Source organism: Melanostigma gelatinosum (genome assembly GCF_949748355.1).
Source record: "Melanostigma gelatinosum genome assembly, chromosome: 3".
Taxonomy (NCBI): Eukaryota; Metazoa; Chordata; class Actinopteri; order Perciformes; family Zoarcidae; genus Melanostigma; species Melanostigma gelatinosum.
The window spans coordinates 2,553,825-2,579,179 of NC_136636.1; the positions used below are offsets into that span (position 1 = coordinate 2,553,825).

General features: G+C 41.4%; 2 protein-coding genes across 3 annotated transcripts in view; both read right to left on the reverse strand.

Annotated features, from left to right (window-relative positions):
- Positions 1-1,950, reverse strand: part of pik3c2b (phosphatidylinositol-4-phosphate 3-kinase, catalytic subunit type 2 beta) — a 24,477-nt gene extending 22,527 nt beyond the window's left edge. Inside the window, exon 1 of the mRNA XM_079297258.1 lies at positions 1,802-1,950. The gene's annotated coding sequence lies outside the window, so the exon portion shown is untranslated. The remainder of the gene's footprint in view (positions 1-1,801) is intronic.
- Positions 1,951-5,833: 3,883 nt separating this feature from the next.
- On the reverse strand, positions 5,834-23,546 carry LOC306775820 (protein FAM107B-like). 2 transcript variants are annotated; one of them, XM_079266351.1, is made up of 5 exons: positions 23,458-23,546; positions 17,426-17,501; positions 13,357-13,561; positions 10,898-11,060; positions 5,834-9,090 (listed from the first exon to the last, which is right to left on the reverse strand). In XM_079266351.1, exons 1-5 carry the CDS (start codon positions 23,479-23,481, stop codon positions 8,974-8,976), a joined length of 585 nt encoding a protein of 194 aa, XP_079122477.1. In that variant the 5' UTR covers positions 23,482-23,546; the 3' UTR covers positions 5,834-8,973. The 2 variants fall into 2 exon arrangements, with proteins under 2 accessions (XP_079122477.1, XP_079122478.1); XM_079266352.1 differs by lacking the exons at positions 17,426-17,501; positions 23,458-23,546 and adding an exon at positions 16,441-16,579.
- Between the last annotated feature and the right edge of the window lie 1,809 nt (positions 23,547-25,355).

Here is a 25,355-nt window from a genome sequence, read left to right on the forward strand (position 1 = left end):
CACTTCAGACCAGAGCATCCTGGTATTTTGGTGCACTACATTTAACATACGTATTGAACGTATACTTAATCTAGTTCGGGTATTCGACCGCTCGCTTCCTGCATGTCGGCAGTAGTAGAATTATAAAATGCATAATTGTAACTGCACAACAGCTGCTAGTAAAGACAACCGGGGTCAGCGACGCCCAGTAATCCGTTATCCATGTTGAATTAACCTGGTAGGACACGTCACGACTGCTAAGAACCAATCAAGAAGAGAACGTGGGCGTCTAAGGTCTCCGTTTCTCCCTTCACCACTACAACGCAACCCCGGAGGTTTAGCGTGTTCAAACGTCTCCGTTTTAGGGGTTCTACAACGGCCTAAACGTAGCTAAAATATAAATATATGTTTTAAAACGAAAAATGTACTTGTGTGGACGTATCCAGAGACCTACAAACCTGCAGCAGAGTGTGAAAGGGAGGAAGGAAACAAGATAAACACAATGAGGAGGAAGGGAAGGAAAGGAAGAGGAAGTGAGGCTGCGAGGAGGCGAAACCAGCTGAGATCTGATCGGGACTCATGGGGGGGGGGGGGTTTGTTCAGAACTTTATGTGACCCTCCAGAACAAACGTGCTGACGAGGTCGATGTAGATCAAATGTTGTGATGTGTTTTCTTTACCTCTACAAGCTCCACTACACTGATCAGTACTCATTAGTCGTACTCATTAATACTCTGCATCGGTCTGTGAATTAAGAGAAGAAACATTCCTTTATTCGTCCCACAGTGGGGAGATTATTCTCTGCATTTGACCCATCCCTGTATATGTAGGGAGCAGTGGGCTGCCAATGACAGGCACCCGGGGAGCAGTTTGGGGTTCAGTGTCTTGCTCAGGGACACTTCGACAAAGGACACGGTGCAGCCGAGGATCGAACCGGTGACCTTTCGGTTGGCGGACAACCCTCGCTACCCAGTCAGCCACGGTCGCCCCCATTACTGCTTAGCTGTGATATTAATGCCACAATAAAATGACCTGCTTCACGTCAGCAGACTGTCTGATGGTCTGGTTCATCCATCTCCGTTTCAATTCAGTGATTTAGTGGCGTATTTATTACCACGCCCCCTTGCGATGACGTCACCACAACGACGTTTTGAAGCATGTTTTCCTCCATTAAGGTTTTTTAATCTTTAAAAACGAACTCATCTCATTCTTTAAGTGTCTCCCTATAACACCTGAAGGAGGACAGCCGGGAGAGAAAATCCACCTGTCCTGGGGGGGGGGCGGGGTTAAGACAGGTGTATATGAGGTCATAACAAAAACAACCGATACGTCTTTGCACTTGTTATGACTGATTGTTGTGTGTCGTTGAACCTTATTTTACTTGTGTGTGTCCGAGCATCTCTGTCACAGCTGCAGCAGCTGCATCGCCTCCAACCAGACTCCATTCAAAGAACCGAGGATTTAAACGTGGCCTCCTCCACCCGCAGACTGCCACGGAGGGCGGTGGTGAACAAACCCGGACCAACTTCTGAGTGTTTGACTACAATATAGAGCAATACCATGCATTATGTGTGCGCCGAATTCACCTGTAGGTCATGAAGACTTGCAAAAAGCCCAAAGTCGTGTTCGAAAAACGACCAAAGCCCCACAAACAAGCGGGACTGTTTTTAATTGTCGGTTTTTTAAAAGGTATTTGGTTTTCTGACCTTTCTTTACAAAAGAAACGCAGTCCCTACGGAAATAGACATGCGTCAGATTGTGACTTAAAATCACAGCTAACGTAAGCTAGCTTCGTCCCCAGGTGTGGGGGGGAAAACCCTTACCTGAGTCTCGCGCTACGGTCGCGAGGAGCGGGCGGTGGTTGCCATTTTAAAGCTGTTTACTTTCCTGGCAAAAAAAATGAACAAAATCCCATCAAGCCCCCTTTAAGTGTGGAGTCGCTGTCGGTGTATGCAGATTAACAGCCGGTTGTTCCAACACATTCAGCCGGTAGAACCGGATCACCGGCCCCGCTGTGTGAGGCTCTGTTTACGAGTTAAACACTGTACGAGGCTCCGGTGTCTCCACTGAACCCCCGGTCTGAAGCGAGCTGAGGGGCTGTGCGTCAGCCTCTCTTCAGCAGCTGCTCTGAACGCAGCGGCGTCAAGTTACACACCAACACCCTGTTAACAACACGGGACACTTCCGGTCACATTTTCAAAATGTTGTTTTTTCTCTGCTCTCGCCCCCCACCCCCTTTTTTATTAAATGTATTTTTGTTTGTGTATGTATATAAATATATATATATATATATATATTATTATTTTTCCTATTTTTCTATTTATTATTTATTATTTATGTGTAGATTGAAATGTGCCCCATATTATTATTAACTAACCGCATTAACCGGATCACACCAAAGATGGATATATTATATATATATATATATAATTTCATCATTGTAAAATATCAGATCTAAAGAATAACAAGTGTGTGTCATCACTGAAACTTAATTAAACTGAATTAGACCAAAGTAGAAAATTAAAGATGACATTTTAATCGTTGAATTTCAAGATAGATTTAATAAATTAAAAGTCAATAAAACAAACAAAATAATGAAAGAAAGAAATACACTTTTCAAAACACAAAAGGCTACAATTTAAATAATATATCACATTAATTTCGTACGTACAACTGTCATGTGATCAGAGTCCTGTGCTCACTATTAATTAAAAGGGAGAATTAGTAATTATTCAAGCAAAAATGTGAATTCTGTTTTTTAATGCCAAAACAAAGTTAAAGGACTTCCGGTGACACTTAGACTCATTCTGTGTGACTTGATGGAGCTTCAGTGCAGAGAGAAAAGAGGAGAAACAGCGACACCTGGTGGACAAAACCTTCATCACAGCGAGGAGCCCCGAGGCCAGCGAACACTTCACCACCATAGAAGAAGAAGAAACAAAAGGTCAGCGAACACTTCACCACCATAGAAGAAGAAGAAACAAATCAACTAAAATGTGAGGTTTTCTGAACATTTAAACCATAAACTACTGTTTAAAGTGTGTAACCTAACGCAATATCGATGTTTCTCTTCTTTCCTTCAATAAATATTCAAACAGAAAACAGAAAATTGTATAATTCAGACACCAAATCAGTTATTTACGTGACAGAACTTGGATTTGATTTTCTGTCCTGTCGGTCATTATTGAACCACAACTTGGCCCTAAATATTGATTTAGTCTTCGGGGTCCTCTGCAGTCTGAAGAGGTTCAAACTGTGATTTGTTCAGCTGCTATTCCAACAGTTCTAACATTAAACTAACTTTATTCTTCTATTGTAAAACTCTGTTGATTCCAGCTTGTTGTCGGCTGCTTTATTGTGAAAACACGTGACACTGAAACAGGAAACTGGCTCTGTTCTGGGAGTCGAACACGAGTCTGTGGTGGAGGTTTTAGAGAAGAAGATGTTTCTTTCTATTTTAGTTGAATTCTTTACTTCATTAATTGACTTTACTCTTATTACTATTGTGTTCTACTTTGCTACGGTGTCAGTAATATTCCTCTTACAGTTAATCATTGTTTTTCTATTGTTCATATATGTTTATATTTCTATTCTATTTTTTTTTTGTTATGTTGTCATCTTTCATGAAACTCTGGCACAAGAATTTCCTTCAGGATTAATAAAGTTCTATCTCATCTTATTTAAATCTGCTTCCAGTTTCTTTTACCTTTGATGGAGATTAATTCTCTTATTAAACTGTTCAGACGGATCTTTCTCTCTTTCAGTTGTTGAGCCGTTGAACAGCATTTTGTTCTCCCCTCACTTTATTTGTGACTATCTGAACACACTTTACACACAAATGCTGCAGGTTCACCAGAAACCCCTTCAGCTCAGACTCCAGCGGGGCCTCCAGCAGGGACCGGTCCACCGTGGACAGACCCAGATCCTCCAGCAGAGACCGGTCCACCGTGGACAGACCCAGATCCTCCAGCAGGGACCGGTCCACCGTGGACAGACCCAGATCCTCCAGCAGAGACCGGTCCACCGTGGACAGACCCAGATCCTCCAGCAGGGACCGGTCCACCGTGGACAGACCCAGATCCTCCAGCAGGGACCGGTCCACCGTGGACAGACCCAGATCCTCCAGCAAGGACCGGTCCACCGTGGACAGACCCAGATCCCCCAGCAGGGACCGGTCCACCGTGGACAGACCCAGATCCTCCAGCAGAGACCGGTCCACCGTGGACAGACCCAGATCCTCCAGCAGAGAGCGGTCCACCGTGGACAGACCCAGATCCTCCAACAGAGAGCGGTCCACCGTGGACAGACCCAGATCCTCCAGCAGGGACAGGTCCACCGTGGACAGACCCAGATCCTCCAGCAGAGAGCGGTCCACCGTGGACAGACCCAGATCCTCCAGCAGGGACAGGTCCACCGTGGACAGACCCAGATCCTCCAGCAGAGACCGGTCCACCGTGGACAGACCCAGATCCTCCAGCAGAGAGCGGTCCACCGTGGACAGACCCAGATCCTCCAGCAGAGAGCGGTCCACCGTGGACAGACCCAGATCCGGCTTCACTGACATCTTCGACCTGCAGTCGGACCTCCGGAGGGAGGAGGAGAGCTCAGCTCCCAGCGTCGTCCTCGTCGTCGTCTTCTAAAGCAGTGGTCCCCAACCCCCGGGCCGCGGACCGGTACCGGGCCGCGGGTCATTTGGTACCGGGCCGCACAGAAAGAATAAATAACTTTTTTTCATTTCATTGATTATCAGAGTCGGAAAGATATTTTATTTTGAAAAATGACCGGATTCTCTCCCAATTACATGCGCCTGTCTCTCTTGACACATGTCAACACGCTTGTCACGAGCGTTACTTCCCAACCACAAAAGACCCACGAACTGCGAAGGAATGGATCCGCGACCCATTTGTGAACAAACCAGGTGAATCGAGCTTATCCGTGCCAGAGGGAGATCAGCTGCTGGAGCTTGAAAATGACGGCGGCCTTAAAAGTATGTTTGGGACAACAACTCTGCCGGTGTTAAATGTTAAATTACGAAGTACAAGTGGGAGTTTTGCTGGACAGAGTTCGAATCCAGGTTGTTGCGATCTTTCCATAAATGTATTTTCTTCCATGTATTTCTTCATACGTGGCTGTGATGCAGTGCTCACTTATACAATCATAATCCCTGCAATTGATATGAGATGTGTCTTTTAGATCTCCAGCAATATGTTTGTGAAAGTGTGACGAAACAGGCGACAGAGGCAGAAAACCGCTGCAGCTGTTAAGCGAACACAACACGCGCACAGAAGGAAAACCAGTAGGTCCAGAAACCAGTAGGGACGTAACACCGGTCCGTGGAAATATTTTATAACATGAAACCGGTCCGTGACGCAAAAAAGGTTGGGGACCCCTGTTCTAAAGGGACTCTGGTGCTCAGAAACACTACCACTTTAGTCCACAGGGGGCGCCAGAATCAACACACGATAAAACTTCCTGTGTTAAAGTGAATAAAAAACTTTATTTTTTGCTTTAATTATCCTACGTTGAATATATCATCTTATCTTGTGTTAAGACGATGTCAACAAGTGGCTTGTTTATAGTGTAATATTTTATAAAATACTCATTGTCTTTCATTTTTTATACATATATGTTTTTCTATGGATTGCTTTTTATAATGGTATTTTGTAATTCTATTGAAACTGTATATCACTGCTGGTACTTTGTGTCTAACGTTCAGATGTCATGCAACAAATACTGATAAAATAAAACAACTTTGTTCGTGATATTGCAGGTTATGAACACTTTGTGTCACAGGATAAACAGTTCAACATCCGAGCAGCATGGTGTCTCTCCAGGAGAATAAAGCACCAAAACAGCAGCATTTCTGTCCTTTATTGTCTTCATGTCAACAAAAACATTTCTGCCGCAGCTTCTACTTTTATCTAACATGTTAATCAGAACAGAACGTCCCTTTACAAGCCGCAAATAAGTCAAAAATAAAAATAAGTCTGTTTTAGATTTGACTCTTCATTTATACAGTTAAAAGTCTAAAGTGCTCTATAATCAAGACATTAAAAATGATTTCAATGATTGTACAATATTCACCATCAACAATTGTTTTAAAAAACATCCAAATGTAAGGCTTCAGTTACACTTTAATGTGATCTGTGAGAGGAGGTCATGGGGGTAAAAACAATATATATACGGTGCAGCCGAAGACACAATTATTTCATATTTACAACAAGACGTCTCATTATAAGACGTTCTCTTGTCATCATTAATCGCAGTCGTGTCACAATTAAAAGTCAAATATCTCGAGGTAATTTGTAACTAAATTAAATGTAATCAGCATCTCAGAATTACAAGAAAAGCAAAGTTCTGTATCTTGTAATAATGTGAGATGAAAGATATTGTCACGTTGTTACGACTTCCATGAAGTAAAAGATTTGCATGTTTTAATTAAAAGAGAGAAATATTGTGTGAGTATTATTGTGACTTCTGTGTATTATGTGTATTATATTCTCTCTCCAGTACAGCCGCTGTACAGTAAATCTCAATAATTCAAACGGGATACAAATGACATAAAACAGAAGTTTCATGACGGACGTGTTAATCGTGAACAATCTCTCTCGTCCACGAACACGGAGATGAGATTTAGGCACAATTTGTTCCAACGGACGTTTTCTTTGACACAGTTTATTATTTCTACGACAGAAGAGTTTCTGTGATTAGAACAATACGAGATCATGTGTTCTTGTTTTTGTTGTTGTTTGGGGAATACGGCAAAAAAAACAACAGCAAAAAAAACAATCTAAATCTTAAAATTGTGACTTCTTATCTGGTGATAACAGAAACAAATCTCCAAATTATGATGTAATTTATTTTGTTTTATATAATTTAGTTTTAAAATAAATAAATATATAAAACTATTCATAATTATATAATAAGGAAGTTGTAACAAGGACAATAATCTCAAAATTATTGCTTCCATGTCATATAGTTATAACTAAGCGAGATACAAAACACATAATTATCAGATTGTTTTCTTGTAATTTGACTTCTGTATACCATAATTATAATTATTTAGCATTTATTCAAACTAATGTTTCCTGTGATAATGATATTGAATTATATGTGTTCATAATTACGACTTCCGTGTTTGATAATCATGAGTTAGCGTCTTAATAAAAGATAATTAAATGTAACTAAATGTGTCTAGTCATGATAATTTACAAATTATTATTTAACTTGTGAAAATCTGCTTCCATCATTTGTATAACCAATAATAAGTATTTTTTTTATTTTGTAATTACGTACACAGTAAGAAATTCATAATAATATTTTTCCCAGATTTATTTATTTACTTTCTTCTGTGTGACGTCTTCATTTTATTGTAATTTAACAGAGAAAATGAGATTCTGAGATCTGTCTTGACTTCTATCATCATAATTAAATTCTCACTTTGTAATCACGAGATGAAATGCAATAAAACACATTTATTGCATTTTTTAAATTTCTCATAATAAATGAATCTCGTCAGAATTTCGTCATCACAAGAAAACGTATTAGTTATTAGACTTGAATCTCGTATTAACTAAATGTTTTCTTGGAATAAGACGTAACTACATCTCATAATAACGAGAAAAAGTTGTATCTTATAATTTCGAGAGTCTCGTATTTATGACTTCTGTTTCTTATAATTATGACTTCTGCATATTGGAGTTATGGCTTCTGTACACCGTAGTTATGACTTCTATCTTTAAAATTACTTTGATTGACAAAAAGAAGATTCTCTCATTTACAAGATCTTTTCTTGTAATTGTGAGAAAATATTTCCCGTTTCCCAAACGTCTTTCTGTGACACGTCAGGAAACAGGAACCGACAACGAATCGTAGTCCTTCCTTCTGAGCAGAAAGACGCTGAACAGTCGTCCACCAGGTGTGGCGAGTCAGGTAATCCATCCCATCATGAACGGCGTGTCAAACACCGTCTCAGGTGTGTTTACTCTGATCTGCCGCTTCTTGTTGGTCTCGAGTCTCCTGAGAGATATCACAGCTGTTCTGTCCAGCATCTGGACAGTGTGTCCCGGAGTGTCCTTAGTGCGTCAACAGAGTGTCCACGGTGTGTCCTCGGTGTGTTTATGACCCCAGAGTATCCCTAGAGTGTCCTCGATGTGTCGTTAATGTGTCCTCAGTGTGTCTCCAAAGTGTCCTCAGTATGGTTGTGTCCTCAGATTGTCCTCAGTGCTACCTCAAAGGGTTCTCAGAGTGTCTTCAGAGCTTCCTCAGTATGTTCATGTCATCAGATTGTCTTCAGTGTGTTTATGACCTCAGTGTATTCCAAGAGTGGCCTTGATGTGTCCTCAGTGTGTCCCCAGAGTGTCCTCAGTATGCTTGTGTTCTGAGAGTGTCCTAAGTGTGTCTTCAGTATGTTTGAGTCCTCAGAGTGTCTTCAGTATGCTTGTGTCCTCAGGGTGTCCTCAGTATGCTTGTGTCCTCAGGGTGTCCTCAGTATGCTTGTGTCCTCAGGGTGTCCTCAGTATGCTTGTGTCCTCAGGGTGTCCTCAGTATGCTTGTGTCCTCAGGGTGTCCTCAGTATGCTTGTGTCCTCAGGGTGTCCTCAGTATGCTTGTGTCCTCAGGGTGTCCTCAGTATGCTTGTGTCCTCAGGGTGTCCTCAGTATGCTTGTGTCCTCAGGGTGTCCTCAGTATGCATGTGTCCTCAGGGTGTCCTCAGTATGTTTGAGTCCTCAGAGTGTCTTCAGTATGCTTGTGTCCTCAGGGTGTCCTCAGTATGCTTGTGTCCTCAGGGTGTCCTCAGTATGCTTGTGTCCTCAGGGTGTCCTCAGTATGCTTGTGTCCTCAGAGTGTCTTCAGTATGCTTGTGTCCTCAGGGTGTCCTCAGTATGTTTGAGTCCTCAGAGTGTCTTCAGTATGCTTGTGTCCTCAGACTGTCCTGTGAACATGTCGACGGTCTCCTTCTTAGTTTTCTTTGTCCTGCAGGACAGCAGTTGTCTCTACACCTCCTTCTCTTCTTTACTATGAAACGACGTCCGTCTCAGATTTTCCTTCACTTTGACAAACTCCGGAGCTTTCAGGTTTTCCTCCTGCTCCTTCTCCTGCTGTTTGTCCAACTGCAACACCGAGAGACAAAACATCAAAGACAGCACAAGAGACAAAACGTTAAAGACAACGCGGAGAGACAAAACATCAAAGACAACACAAGAGACAAAACGTTAAAGACAACACAAGACACAAAACGTTAAAGACAACACAAGAGACAAAACGTTAAAGACAACACAAGAGACAAAACGTCAAAGACAACACAAGACACAAAACGTTAAAGACAACACAAGAGACAAAACGTTAAAGACAACACAGAGAGACAAAACGTTAAAGACAACACAGAGAGACAAAACGTTAAAGACAACACAAGAGACAAAACGTTAAAGACAACACAAGAGACAAAATGTTAAAGACAACACAAGAGACAAAACGTTAAAGACAACACAAGAGACAAAACGTTAAAGACAACACAAGAGACAAAACGTTAAAGACAACACAAGAGACAAACCGTTAAAGACAACACAAGAGACAAAACGTTAAAGACAACACAAGAGACAAAACGTTAAAGACAACACAAGAGACAAAACGTTAAAGACAACACAAGAGACAAAACGTTAAAGACAACACAGAGAGACAAAACGTTAAAGACAACACAAGAGACAAAACGTTAAAGACAGCACAGAGAGACAAAACGTTAAAGACAACACAAGAGACAAAACGTTAAAGACAACACAAGAGACAAAACGTTAAAGACAACACAAGAGACAAAACGTTAAAGACAACACAAGAGACAAAACGTTAAAGACAACACAAGAGACAAACCGTTAAAGACAACACAAGAGACAAAACGTTAAAGACAACACAAGAGACAAAACGTTAAAGACAACACAAGAGACAAAACGTTAAAGACAACACAAGAGACAAAACGTTAAAGACAACACAGAGAGACAAAACGTTAAAGACAACACAAGAGACAAAACGTTAAAGACAACACAAGAGACAAAACGTTAAAGACAACACAGAGAGACAAAACGTTAAAGACAACACAAGAGACAAAACGTTAAAGACAACACAAGAGACAAAACGTTAAAGACAACACAAGAGACAAAACGTTAAAGACAACACAAGAGACAAAACGTTAAAGACAACACAGAGAGACAAAACGTTAAAGACAACACAAGAGACAAAACGTTAAAGACAACACAGAGAGACAAAACGTTAAAGACAACACAAGAGACAAAACGTTAAAGACAACACAAGAGACAAAACGTTAAAGACAACACAAGAGACAAAACGTTAAAGACAACACAAGAGACAAAACGTTAAAGACAACACAAGAGACAAACCGTTAAAGACAACACAAGAGACAAAACGTTAAAGACAACACAAGAGACAAAACGTTAAAGACAACACAAGAGACAAAACGTTAAAGACAACACAAGAGACAAAACGTTAAAGACAACACAGAGAGACAAAACGTTAAAGACAACACAAGAGACAAAACGTTAAAGACAACACAAGAGACAAAACGTTAAAGACAACACAAGAGACAAAACGTTAAAGACAACACAAGAGACAAAACGTTAAAGACAACACAGAGAGACAAAACGTTAAAGACAACACAAGAGACAAAACGTTAAAGACAACACAAGAGACAAAACATCAAAGACAACACAAGAGACAAAACGTTAAAGACAACACAAGAGACAAAACGTTAAAGACAACACAAGAGACAAAACGTTAAAGACAACACAGAGAGACAAAACGTTAAAGACAACACAAGAGACAAAACGTTAAAGACAACACAAGAGACAAAACGTTAAAGACAACACAGAGAGTAGTTGTGTGTTGTGTGTGTACTGTCGTGTGTGTTACCTCGTCCAGTTTCTGGTGTCTCTTCAGAAGCTCCGCCTCCAGAGGAGAAACCTTCTTGCGAGCTTCTTCTTCCTGTTTCCTCTGTTTGATCAGCTGATCTCTTTTCCTCGACTCCAGAACTCTCTGCAGCTCCGGCTTCGCCTCCACACTCGTCCCGCTGCCTCTGAACACAAACACACACACACACACACATACATATTATATTCACATATCAGACATTATGACGAACCAACTGTGATCGACTGACAGACACTGATACTGATGCATCAACAACAAGCTGACATCGATCAGTACATCACCTCAGCTCGTACAACAAAACACAGTATGACAGCTAAAGACAGCTAAGCTGAACATATGCGTGTGTGTGTGTGTGTGTGTGTGTGTGTGTGAATAAATATAACAGAGTGAAATATTTTATTTTTTCCGACTTGTATCTGAATGAGTGAAGTGTGTTTCCTCCAGCAGAGGGCAGTATGCTATAACTACAAATAAAACTGAACAAACGCATCATGATGTGTTTCTGCACACACACACATTATGTGTGCGAGTCTGGACGTGTGTGTCTGCGACATGCACATGCAGAAATTCGCATGTAAAAAGATAAATGTCTTCACATGTGATGTAATTTAGCACAAAGATTTGTGGTGTTTTTTACTTATTAACAGTCTTTGTGTCAGTTTTCTTGGTGCATAATTAGTATTTTTTCTCTTCGCTCTCAGCTTGAAGTTCTGAGTTCAAGTTCCGGTTGATTTGTGGCACAGCAGATGAGTGTGTTGGATTTGCCTCTGGGCCTCCTTTCAGCTTCTTTTTTCCTCCTGAAGAGACTGAAGAGGAAAAGCAACAAAACACAAAAACCTCGACCTTGTTTCTTTGCCCACCGTGTTGAAGCTCTGAGTGTGAATGAGCGACTGTGCGGAGGTGAAAACTTTCCCAGAGTCCTCGGCGTGCAGGCCTGCGAGGTGGGAGGCTGTTGCTTAGCAGCATCCGCTCGTGTCTTCAGAAACTTTACACGAGGAGACGACAGGCGTTAAAAAAAAGAAGAAACAAATACCGCTCTCTGATTGGTCAGCTCGTGGCAGCCAGCTGACCACCCTGATGGGTCCAAAGCTGAATTCTGCTGAGGGACCCGTGAGCCATGTGAACCATTTGAATAAGTAGAGCTATACCGAACAGAATGAGGCACAAACAAACAACATTTAACATATAAAAGGAAATCGTGGGAGTCTGAATGGTGCGGTTGATGGTTTACAGGTGTTTTACTTATGTTTTGTCAGTAGAGGAGATGCTGAATTATCAGCCAGCATGAGCCAAAGCTCAGTGTTATATTTGATTATTTTCTGCATTTTATATATATTTTTACCAATTTCTCAGTGGACTGAAGTTTAGAAACCTCGAGTTCGGCACTCTGGCCGTCATCATCTTGGTTGTTGTTTTTTGCAACCAGAAGTGACACGAGAGGGCGGAGCTAACCGAACGCTGAATCAGACATTTTTTTAAAGCATCCCCTGCTTTATGGTCTGTGTGACTCTAAATGGACCATAATGTACTAAATGAACATCATGCTGTATTGAAGAAGACTTGAAACTAGAGATTGAGACATAAACTCATGTTTACAATGTTTACTGAGGTAATAAATCAAGAGAGAAGTATAGTCATCTTCTCATAGACTTCTATACAATCTTCTTTTTGCAACCGAATGAGTCGCCCCCTGCTGGTCAGTAGAGAGAATGCACGTTTGAAGGCACTTCAGCATCGGCTTCCCTTTTCAGAACCAGACGTTGCCGACTGATTTATGCTCCATGACGTGGCTGAATACTTGCTGGTTGATATTTAGTAAGACATTGCATCCATATTGCCCAGTATTCCAAGCTAATCGACATTTGAATTTCAATATTTAATCAAAAAGTTGTAGCTTAACATTGATTGAGAGACGAGATACTCATTGTTTTGTAATAAAGTGCGCACATATATTGTCTCGAATGGTCCCAAACCAGGCTGCATATGCAAGTGCACACGTTATCTTTTCCGAGGTACACTTTATAAATACCGTTGCCTTTTGGCGTTTTATCAAATGTAATAAATAGTTACGTGAGCGTGAACTACGCTTAGTCAGACACAAAGTCACAGAACAGCCCTGGAGGTGGCTGACAGCAAGACACAGATGAGAGAGATGCAGAAGTACTTTTGAACATTGTTGAGGAAAGAGAAGACAAGCTGATGATCTGGAACGACAATGTGTTTCCTTCAGTGACTCGTATTCCACAATATCCTGGCACTAAAATAAGTCCTCACGATAAAAAAATGTCCTCGGTTTCGAGAAACATTTCCCAACTGACTAAAAATGTCCCTGCTTTCCACAAATGTCCTCACGTACCAAAATGTCCCCTCTCCCCACTGTTGTCCTCACATCGGCATGTAGACAAACCCACACACACACACACACACACACACACTGTTACCGTTTGCAGCTGCTCATCAGCTCTCGGTGAAGCTCCTGGTGACTCTTTGAAGCTTTGACAGGATTCACCAGCTTCTTGGGTTTGATGAGGTCGTCCTCCTCGTCTCCCTCTAGATAGTCGGGCCGGGGGACGTAGCTGGACACCGGGGACGGTTTCCTGTGGACAACCTCAGACCGGTGCTGCTGCAGGTCTGCATACGCTGAGGCTGAGGACACAATCACGAGGACGCTCACATTAAAACTTGAATCAGCTCTGCAGAGGATGAACCCTTTAGATTGCACTGACTCTATGATCTTCCCTCTGGCGCCCCCTCAGGACATCTGTAGTAATACAGTCTAGTAAAACAGGGACTTCCTCTCATGCTTTTTGTCAGAATGAAGCTTGCGTGTTTGTGAACACCATGTTTTCGGGATTTTGTCTGAACTACAGTGTTCATGTCTCCGCCTGTCCATCGTCCCCGTTTGTCTGCCAGAAGAAAGGACAGATTAACAGGCATCTGATCCGAGTCCTCGGATATTCTGGGAGACAGAGATCAGATGTCATACAGTTCACCTCACACAATGACCTCTTTCTCAAGCGCAACCAGAGACCGACGTCCGCTGCTGCTTCATATTTCACAAAAATAAAAATGAGCTCTGGGTGCCACAAGTATGTGGACAGCTATCTGGAACACCCCCGAGCTCTTCTGGTTTCAGACTTTCCTCCAGATGTTGAAGCTGCTGCAGAGATTTGTTCAGACTCCAGAGCATCAGCGAGGGCCGACCTTAAGTACATTTTTACCATGATGACGTGTTGCAGTGGATAAAAACTAATGTTGTTTCACCAAATCTGCAACATGCAACCTGTGACTTTGCAACTTGATATAATTTCCTCCCACAAAAGAAACTTTTGACCAAAGAATTTCGCCCACTGACAGTTATTCTTAAACCGGGGAGGCTGAAAACATTTCTCAGCTTTGTGTTTGAGCTGCACGACTGCGCTGCTGTTGCTCCTCCACGTTTCCACATTTACAATATGACTGAGTGAATCCAGCAGAGCGGAGATTTGAGAAAAGTCTGATTGGATGATTCTTGCAGCTTAATGCCGTCGTAGTTGTCTTCTCTCCTGCAGTTGATCTGGACTCAGTCTGCGACTTTTCACTTGATTTAATCTCAGAGTTTCCGAGAGGAGATGATTCAACAGGAGGGTTGAATCATGAGGACCGATGCAGGAAGTGTGGACGGACTTTGAGATATGCCGTGGTTTCATATTGATCTGAGACAGGACGTGCAAACTAAACCCACTCTGTAGTTTATCGACGTTTCTATGAGTGCCTGTTCTCTGGTTACAACTGTAAGCTGTGATAACTCTGTGAGAGGAAGACTGTCTGACTCCACCTCAGCCAGGAGGAAACGTGATCATGTTACACAGTAACATCAGAACATAATGTCTTTTCTCTTCTTCATCCTGAGAATTAAATCACACTGAACTTATTCAATCAGATCAAACCTGCTGCTGCAAATCCCTCAAAGCATCTTAAACCTTGCAACAAATGGCTTCGGTGAAACTCATCCTGCAGCATCAGATTTTACAAGCTGTGTACCAAATCTGCACTATAACTATAACTATACGTGGTTCTTTACATTTCTAGATTTGATTCTACATTCTGGTTTGTCTCTGTACAATAACACTGATTATAATAACAGACAAAAAATGCAAAAATAATTACACATTTATTTGAAATTAAATTTGAATTAAATTTCTAGTTTTCAAACTGAAACAAACTGGTGATGTTTTATTTATTTTTTAAATTGTACAGACTTTATGATTTGTCAATTAACGTTAATCACACAAACAGAGTTGATAACGGTTTGAACACAGCAGGTTGAAGTCTGCTTTCCTCTTACATAAACACTCGGGTCACATCGTGACATGTTGCAAAAGACAAACTAGTTTGAACTGTACAGCTATTGATCCGCTCCGAGAAAATCAATCCTGCTTTTACCATCGAGCATCAAAACGCTCTGACCAAACCAGAGAGCACCTCAGAACATTGGACCACAACACAATCAAACCCCCAAAGAATATTTGACCAAACCAGGATTTAAAAAAACAGAGAATATTGTGCAAAAGCAAAACTAAAACACAAGAGAATATTGAACCAAGCCACACGTAAAACTCTGTAGAATATTGAACCAGACAAACCAGAAATAAAGCACAAGAGAATACTGTAATAAACCAGAACTAAAACACCAGACACTATTGGACCAAACCAGGACTAAAACTCCAAGTCTTCAAGAACCCACATTCCTTTAATTCTGATTATTAGGTGTTTTATTACATAACAATCCCAGCAAAGTAAGTTGATCTGAACTCCCACTCAAATGAAATGTATCTGCCAACAGTGATTTCATCTTCATCCTACGCTCCCCACTTCCACACCAACCTCACACTGTTTTAATGTTATGCGAGCGCCACGCTGCTCTCCAACACATGACTCAGGCGTTGAATTATTCATGAGATGTAAATTATAATATAACTTTAAGGTTGGCATACTTAATTCACACCACTGCACACCCCTACAAAAAAGCCTCATTGTCAAGTCCTAAAATAATAAAATCACGTTATTAAATGCATTTTTTTATGAAATAATAGTTTCTGAGGTACATGAATTATTGACTTCTTAAACCCGCAAATAACCTCCATCTTAACGAGTAATTTATTCCTAAAATATGTAGTTACATTATTTAAATTGAATGTCCAAAATGACAGTAAAACTATTTTTGTATAAGTTTTATTCTACTCATTACACACATTTCCACACATTCAGCAAATACACTGAATAAATTCAATACAAAGCGCTGACATGCAAACAAATCTATCAAAATAACACAAATTATAAACAGCTGATAAAAAAGTGAAACAGTAAAAGTTGAAATGACGAGAGAATAAAACAAAATATCTGAAAGAAATTGTAAACACAACAACGACACACAAAATAATGCTGCACACACCCAGCAGAAAATAACAACAATAGTTATCTACAATTTAAATAAGTAAGAAAATGCTTCAGGAGGATCCAGTCAGTGCTCCTCTGCTTCTTACCAGACTTCACCATACCCTCCCTGGCTGTGGTGGACCATTTGGGGCTAATGCTTGTCCTCTGATCCATCTGATCCAGATCCAGATCCTGGTGACCCTCATGTGTTTCAGTCTGTGTGAACCGTCATGCTCCCTGTAGAGGAGCAGCAGCCCTCCACTCCTCCCGACTGAGTCATGCCGAGTGTAAAACAGCGGTCACATGATCCTCCCAGTGTTTTCCTCCTCCTCCTCCTCCTCCTCCTCCTCCTCCTCCTCCTCCTCCTCCTCCTCGTGAAGATTTCTGACAACCTGCTCTCAGACTTTTCCCACGCTGCTGTCAGGTTTTGGTTTCAAATGAAAACTGTCAACAAGTGAAAGTCTGAAGATGGTGGAGGTGAAAATTCACAGTGTTCAAAAACAACAGGGTTCATCCTCTGGGGAGAATGAATGTGCTCAGCGTATTATAAGTCCTCCAAATTAAAAGACAAAGTACATTGTTTGTGCATGACTGTTGAAACACTGTTTAAGGTTTGAAACCACTGTGAACTTTGTGACGCTGAAAATGACTTTTTAATGGAGCTAGGCTAGCAGAAACGGCGTCTCTACATCACTTCTCCTCAGTCCAAATATGGTCACTTCCTGTTCACCAGTTGCGGACGTAGTCATCGTGATGTCACTCGTTGGTTTGTGGACTGCCGTCTTGAAGCCTCTATGTTCGGCGATTTTGTCATCACCATGTTGTTTTTTTGGCAGCCAATGAACAGAAGTTACCATATTTGGAATGCGGAGGAGTGACGTAGCGACACCGTACACGGCTCCGGTCAAAGGTAGCCCCGCCCTGAAGCATACTCTGCTTTATGGTCATCCTCTCATGGACTTCTATACAATCTGACTTCTTTTTGCAACCGGAGGAGTCGCCCCCTACTGGTCGGTAGAGAGAATGCAAAGTTTTAAGACAACCAATCACAGGTCGGTTCACCCGACGGTAACCTGAGAGGGACAAACTTACCTCGGCCGTTTGGGTGCTTTCCATTTTTCACACACTGCTGCGTCGGTGGAGGCTCGTGGTCGATGTTGTACGCCTTCTGGAAAACCACAGAAGAAGAAAAAAGAGAGAATAAGGAGGGAGGACACATGACGCTGAAGCTCTGACGATGGATTCATCAGTTTGTGACGGACGAAGAGAAACCTGAGAATAATTCAGAAGTTATTGTTCTTCTGGCAGCTATATTACCCACAATGCAACTGGACCAACAGTGGGTTGGGGAAGTGTGCAGTGATGTATGTTTTTCTCTCAGTGTACCTGATTCTGTACTTCTAGTTATCTAGTATTCAGAATATTTACAGTGTTTGAGTATTTGGTGTTGCACATCTTTCTTGAGTCGAGCTCAGCCTCCTTCTTTCACCTCCTTCTCCCCCGTCTCCTCACCTCCTTCCCTCCTCTCTCCACCCTCTCTCTGATCCTCCCCCAGCTCTCTCTCCTTACCCCCTCTCTACCTCCCCCTCCCGTCTCTCTCTTCTTTCACCTTCTCCCCCTCTCTCCCCCTCCTGTCTTCATCTCTCTTCTCTCTCCTCCTATCCCTCTTTCCTCTCTGTCCCCTCTCTCCTACACCCCCACCTCTCTCTCTTCTCCCACATCCTCTCTCTCTCTTTCACCCCTTCCTCTTTCTCCTCCTCACCCCCCCCAAGTGTTTCTCGGCCGCCTGTCTCCTTTCAGACTCCAGGTCAGTTGGACGGCGTCCTCTCTGACTGAATGGACTTTGTGTTAGTTGCTAGGAGACTTCATCAGGCTTCAACATGGTGACAAGGCCCTCACTGTACCCCCCCCCCCCCGCCCTCTCACCCCCTCAAGGAGGAGGAGGGGGTCTCTGGAGGTCCCATGGATGTTGTTTACTGCAGGATGAAGATTTAATGAATGATCCTTTTCTCCTAAACTGGTCCCAGTCTGTCCACCAGGATGTTAAGTTCAACATGGATCCTCTTCTTCTTCATCCTCTGCTGATGATGAGGATGATGATGCAGGTGTCATCATGACGCCCGCTTCAGGTCAGTTTTATAAACGTGTGGTGCAGCATTAACAGACTAAACGTCACACGGTGGTTGAAACTACTGATCTAAATAAGAATAAACTCCACAGCTGACGTGAGATCAGCTGACGTGAGATCAGCTGACGTGAGATCAGCTGACGTGAGATCAGCTGACGGGGGATTTGAACCTGTGACCCTCAGGTCTCTGATCCTCTGTGGTTCTGCAGGTTGAATCAGGAGCAGAACTGACCTGAGGACAGTCTGACCCCTGCTGGACGTACAGAAACATTACAACTCCGACTGTGAAGGGAAATCAGTGGCCTGAGGGGCAAAGATATTATAGTTTAATCTTAAACTACAGATTAAGATAAAAATAAAAAACAAGATTATCTTTAGTCTCAGTTTTCTTTAAACGCAGAGAATTCTTTGATCCGTTCACAGGAAAAAGAAACGGCTCTAAAGTCTAATTTAAATTGAACACTTCTTCTTAAAGCTGAAGTTAAATCTGAAGACACTTTAAATAATGACGCATCACACAGGACTTTATTATGCAGGTCAGAGGTCACACGTCCGTCCAATCACAGCTCAGCAAACAGAGTTAATCTCAGCCGACAAGTCAGCGTTTCTTCTTCTGTGGTTTCTTTTTCAAATACATATTAGTATTTAAAAAGTAATCAACTGCTAAAGAAGCATCTTAAAGTTCTTAAAATGAGTTCCACCTTTTAATCAGCTGCAGCATGAAGGAGATGAATACATTAATGCATCAATAATATAAATTAAATATATCTGAATCTGCATAGAGATTACTTTTAGTTTGAGTATATTTGAACGCTTACTCTTACTGAGGCAATGTTTTTGAATGCAGGACTTTTACTTTAAAAACAGAGTATTTCTACACATTTAGTACAGTTTACTTCTGAGTACTTCTTCTTCTGCTGTTAAAAAGGCAGCTTTAACCGACTCTAGAAGCTTCTCCTTCTTGTTCTTTCAGTATTTTTAGCTGCAGGGATTTTCTGTGATCCTAATCTGGATTTAAGCCACTGAAGACATCAACACTACAAACACAACTGTATTCATTTAAACATGTTTTTTCTGTGTTTCTGGACAGGAAGCTGTGTATATAGGGCATCAGGCTGATCCTGGATCTGTCACCTCTTCTTCTTCTTCTTGTTAATGAGCAGTGTTACGTAACGGCAGCTGAAAATAGTCCCGTTGTTGTTTACTCTGTCAGAGCTCATTCACTCACACATGAGTTCACGAATTGACCGGGAACCTGCTGACGGGATCCGAGCTCTGATTGGTCGAGGCCGGTCAGCGCCCTGTTTGTTGTGGGGCTGATGTTGTTGTGTCCATATTATAACCATGACAGAGATCTACTCCAATATTATAATTTGCTGGGTGTTGAATCACCTCCTGCTGGTTTTTAGTTCTGTAAAAAAACTGCAGTAAAATAGATTTATGAAATAATATAATATCCAAAATTTGTCTCTGTCAATCTCACAACGGCTCTTGATCTAATCCAGATGAATACAGAATACTCATTTATGTCTGTACTAAAAACAACAATATATACAGTATATATATATATATATGGAGTTTATATATGTAGATTAATTTGCTTAGTTTACATTATTTATGTGTTTTTCTCAGTCACACTTTGGTGATACTGAAAGTGTAAAGGAAGTAATCATTATAACAGTGGTATGTGGGTTTTATATCACTGCTATGAACCAATCACATGACTTGTTTTTCCCCTTCAACAAACAACAACATATTCATCACTCCACATGTAAACAGACTGTATTGTTGTTTTACTTCTTGAGTGACAAAATGAGAAGTCAGACTTACAGCTGAATAAAAAGACTTTGAATCTATGAGGGCAGTTTAAAGTTTAAAATCTGCTCAACAAGAACACAAACGAATGCAGAGAAAGTCAATAAAAATGCACCAAATGAACAACGGACCGTTGAAAGGTAATCTTATGAAACAAGACTGTCTTCATGAATTATCCAACTGAAAACTCAGCGCCGTGTTTCCAACTCTTTCTCAGTGAAAGAAGCTAGCAGCACTCGCTACGAGAAGGTTTTTAATATTGCTTTTTCACCAATTTGTTTTCTTTTGTAAAGATTTAACATTTGGACATTAACATAATTTTACATTACATTACAGTCATTTTTGTAAAATTATGTTAATTTTTTCATCAGTACTTTAAGTAATCAATTAAGTCAGTTTCTCTGGAATGAAACGGCTGCATAATGAGTCTGGATGAGAGTCTGCAGCTTCTCGTCTCTCCACCTGCTGCTGCTGACGGGAAACTCCACTAAAAATAGACCCTGGGTCGATCTGACCGTCATGATCGTCATGACCCCCCCCCCCCCCCCATACCCGGCACCCTGCTGTCAGCTGTCACCGGTCACTGTGGCAACAAACACACCCAAACATGCTCACTTCAACAGGTGTGTTGCCCGCCCCCCCCATCGCTCAAATAGTTTGAGGAATCCACAAAGAGGAGCGAGGTCAAGTTCAAGTACTTCTGTTCAAGGTACTTATGCTGTTTATGCCTCTACTTCACTACAGCTTCAGGTACTTTACAAATCACAACATTTAGAAAACCTTAAATGTTTTTAAGAGTTTATCAAATCTGAAATTTTGTTGTAAATTAAACTCCCAAACAATGTACGCATAAGAAATAACAATCTAAAGAGAACTAGTGGTATAATAGTTCCAGGGGACACTTTCATACTTAAAATACTTTCACTATATTTTCCTGATTACGCTTGAATTTTTCTTGAAAGATTTTTTTTTTCTAACATGGTACTTTAACGGTAAAGAATCTGAATACTTCCTGGTTTCATTGGTGTGAAAACACTGAACACAGTTATTCAGGATACGTTTCAGCCACTCAGCAGCTCATAATACCTGTAATACCATCCCATAATAACAGCTCAGTGCCTGGTCTTCACTGACCTGCATTGGTTTCACTTCTCACTGTGATGTCACGGTGTACTCCAGGACTTGGCGTCATCACTGATGGGCGTGGTTACAAGTGTCTGAAGAAACAGCGGGGCTACTGTGATTACCAGAGACGTATACGGCGTCTCTACGTCACTCCTCCTCAGTCCAGATAAAGTAACTTCCGTTCATTAGTGGTAAAAAAAAACAACATGACAACGCCCATAATCCAACATGGCGAAAGCAAAATGGCCAAACTCGTGGCATCGAGACAATGACTGCGTCCAATTCTCATAAACAGTCTGTGGTTACATCCCAGAATATCTTTAATCAGATGGTCACGGTGTCATGTTCTCAATGTGGATTTAAATATTGCTCTGCAGCATGCAAGTGGCTCGGGGAGAGATGTCGTGTGGGATCACACTTCATGAGTTTGTAAGAAATCTTCTCTGACCTCGTCTGCACATCAAATGACACCACACTGGGTCCAGAGTCATAGCTTGAGAAACTCTATCATGAGTCATAACTGTAATGTAAAGGCTTGTCTATCTATGCTGTAACGATAACAATAAAAATAATTTTCGTTTAATTTAAAAATCTTTCAAAAAGTCATAATACTGACTGAAATTCCAGTACCTCACTATTTTGACTTAGAAAGTGATGAACTTTCTGTATCTTGACTTAAAATCGTAATTCATTAATTTTCATCATTCCTAACATTTTATCCTTTTTATCCTCCAGCAGTCTGGAGAGAGAACACAACTCAACTGTTAGAATAAATCATTTATCAAATAATAACAACAAGATTCACATTTAGCATTTGTTAACATCTCAACAACTATCGGACGGATTGTGATGAATGTGGTTCATCAGTCATGGTCCCCTGAGGATGAACTGTAATAACGTGTATGATCCGCTGACTTTTCATCAGGTCAACACTTCATTGTGTCTGAGACTCTGATTTCTGACCAAATACCTGCAGAACTAACAGCAGTCACATCAGCCTCGGCCGTACTTTGTGTTTGTGAGAATTAGCCAATGCTAATATGCTAACATGTTAAACCGAGACATGTACACTGTAAACACTGTACCTGCTGAACAGGTTAGCATGCTGATGTTAGCATGCTGGTGTTAGCGTTTCCCCTCCGTCTGCAGTTGCTTTTAAATAGTTTGATTGACTTTTCCTGTATGTTTTGTATCTTCTGTTTATTCTAGACTGCTCTCAATGAACTATCAAGATGAAATAAGTAAAGAATGAATACATTTAACTGGTTTATGTTTCTTCTGATCATCAAAATGAAAAAAAGATTTACTTTCATTATTAGTCTGGTGATTATTTCTTTGATTGTTTAAAACGCCACTAAAAAGTGAAGAATGTCCATCACTTCTGTTTGAGACTCAGTTTACTGGAACCAGTGAATCTTTGTCACTTCAGCTTCAATGATGAATCGATCATCAACACAATAAATGAATCAGCTGGTCGTTTTCAGCTCCAATTAAACCTAAAGTCCAGATTCATCAGGTCAGCGTGTGTTTCCGTTTCTCAACAAACTGGAAACCAAAGGTGGAAGAAGTACTCAGACCTTTCACTTCAGTAAAAGTACTTATACCACAGTGTCAAAATCTCCCTTAAGTAAAAACACACAAACATCAGCACCAAAATATACTCACGATGCAGAAAAATAAATATTACATAATTGTATGATAATTATTGATGCACTAATGTGTTCATCACTTTAACGTTGCAGCTAAAAGTGGAGCTAATTTTAATTACTTCATATGTTGCTGGATAGTTTAATCTAAAGTAATTAGCACTACGTCGTTATATTTTGCAATAATAATCTGCAAAGTCACAAAACTGTCAGATAAATTAAGGACAATATTTCCCTCAGAGATGTCGTGGAGTAAAAGTATAAAGTAGCATAACATGGAAATATTAAAGTAAAGCAAACTGAAGTACAGTACTTGAGTAAATGTACTTGGTTACATTCCACCACTGATAACCAGGCTGTCGATGAAGTAAACAATCGACTGTAACACTATATTTAGACCAGTGACTGACCTTCTTTCCATACGCAGCTCCCATTCTTCCCAGTCCTCTGCAGCAGGTTCACAGTCCACACAGTCCTTCTTTCTGCCCTCTGTCCTCTCCTGCACTACTTATTTTTCCCAGCAGCCCTGGTCGCCTCTCCCTCCTCCTCTTCCTCCTTCTCCTCCCACCACCTGGCAGCCTAACAGCCCGGTCGCTGGGGTCTTTTAGCCCACCGAACCGTGAGGCAGCTTCATAACAGCAAACCAGAACTCAGCCGGGGAGGAAAGAGAGAAGCTGAAACAAGTGTTCGACTGTGAGAAAGTGGAGGAGGTGGTGGAGGAGGTGTCCCGGTGTCCCAGCCACCTGTTCCTGCTCTCTGCTCTCAGCTGTGAGGAGTTAAGATGCTCTGATTGGATGAATGAAATGAAAGGTGACAGCAGAGCAGTAAGGTTCTCTCATCTTCAGGACAAAAGATACTCCTGAAATAACGTTTGTGTCGCACTTTTAACACTGAGGGGAGAATTCACAAAAGGATTAACTTTAGAGGTTAGAGGCCTTTAGGCCTTTAAACTCTCAAAGCAGTCGCAAAAGGTCAAAACACCATTAACTGCGCTACCACCAGCCCTAGCGTAAGTTCAATCAGGAAGACTGTACTCTCGCATGCCGAGACCCGTAGTTTATTTCCCATACAGCTGCCTATCACTCCTCACGCTTGCACACTCATTATTTCATTGCTGTTGTTGTTCGGGGCTGTTGATCATGATATCAGCTGTCGAGATCAGCTGGTCTCTTCTATCCAATAGCACAACACAATGACATCGTTGGCCTATCATCTTGCTGCTGTCTCTCTTAAATGTGATGGTCTCTCTGCCTTCAGTACGTTCATGCTGCTGTTACGCAACCCTCCACCTCCCCATCACCGCCCAGTCTTCGCAGATTCATCAGATTCATCAGCTTCATCAACTCATCCTTCTATCAGCCAACATCATCACCAGTGTCTGGACTCCAATGTGGGATTTCTCATGCTGCTGCTCAGTGCAGACGCCCCTCCATTATAATTCTCCCTGTGGAGTCCAAGCGCCAACGACTCCAAAGACTTTATCATCACATATAATTTGCTCACAATAAACAATTATCTTTTCTTTATCTGACTTGTCTCTCATGATTGAAATAGCGTCTTGGTGCTCTTGTGCTATTTGCACATATTCAAATAATATGAAGATATTGTGTGTCAAATTGTCCCTTTTCTATGTAAATGTGCCTCCCTGGAAAAACAGTCCAATTCACCAAATCAGTGCTTAATAGCCGTGTGCAATCCATTCTTTGTGAACCGACCCATGAGAGTATTTTAGCTCTAAAAGTCACATTTGAATATTGTCCTGTTAGCTTAGCTAATGTTAGCAGCTCTGCCTTGCTAACGTTTGCGTCATGCTCTGTTTACTGATGCTGATGACGTCTCAAAGAATTGTATTTTTTATTAAAAGGTGCAATGTATAATGACTAGCCACATGGGATGGTGTGTGTTAGATGATTGTAGGTAAGAAGTGGACGTAGCAACAGAAACGTCACCCATTGGTTTGTGGACTGTCGTTATGAAGCCTCGTTCAGCATTTTGGCCGTCGCCATCTTGTTTTTTTGCAACCAGAAGTGACACCAGAGGGAGGCGCTAAGTACAACCGAAAGTTGGAGAAGACATTTTTTTGGCAACCCTAACATTACAAATATATTTTTATGGACTGAAAACATACTGTGAAAGAGTTCAAGACAAAAACAGGGACGACTCCAAGACCTGTCAATCACTGTAGCCCCGCCCTAAAGCATCCCCTGCTTTATGGTCTGTGTGACTCTAAATGGACCATAATGTACTAAATGAACATCATGCTGTATTGAAGAAGACTTGAAACTAGAGATTGAGACCATAAACTCAT

What these genes read in the sequence shown, in the direction of transcription:
- LOC306775820 (XM_079266351.1), bottom strand. Translation starts at nt 23,481, where the DNA reads ATGGGAGCTGCGTATGGAAAGAAG. An exon ending in CTGATGAGCAGCTGCAAACG is followed by an intron (nt 11,061 to 13,356) that starts GTAACAGTGTGT and finishes GTTTGTGTTCAG; the next exon opens with AGGCAGCGGGACGAGTGTGG. An exon ending in GACACCAGAAACTGGACGAG is followed by an intron (nt 9,091 to 10,897) that starts GTAACACACACG and finishes TCGGTGTTGCAG; the next exon opens with TTGGACAAACAGCAGGAGAA.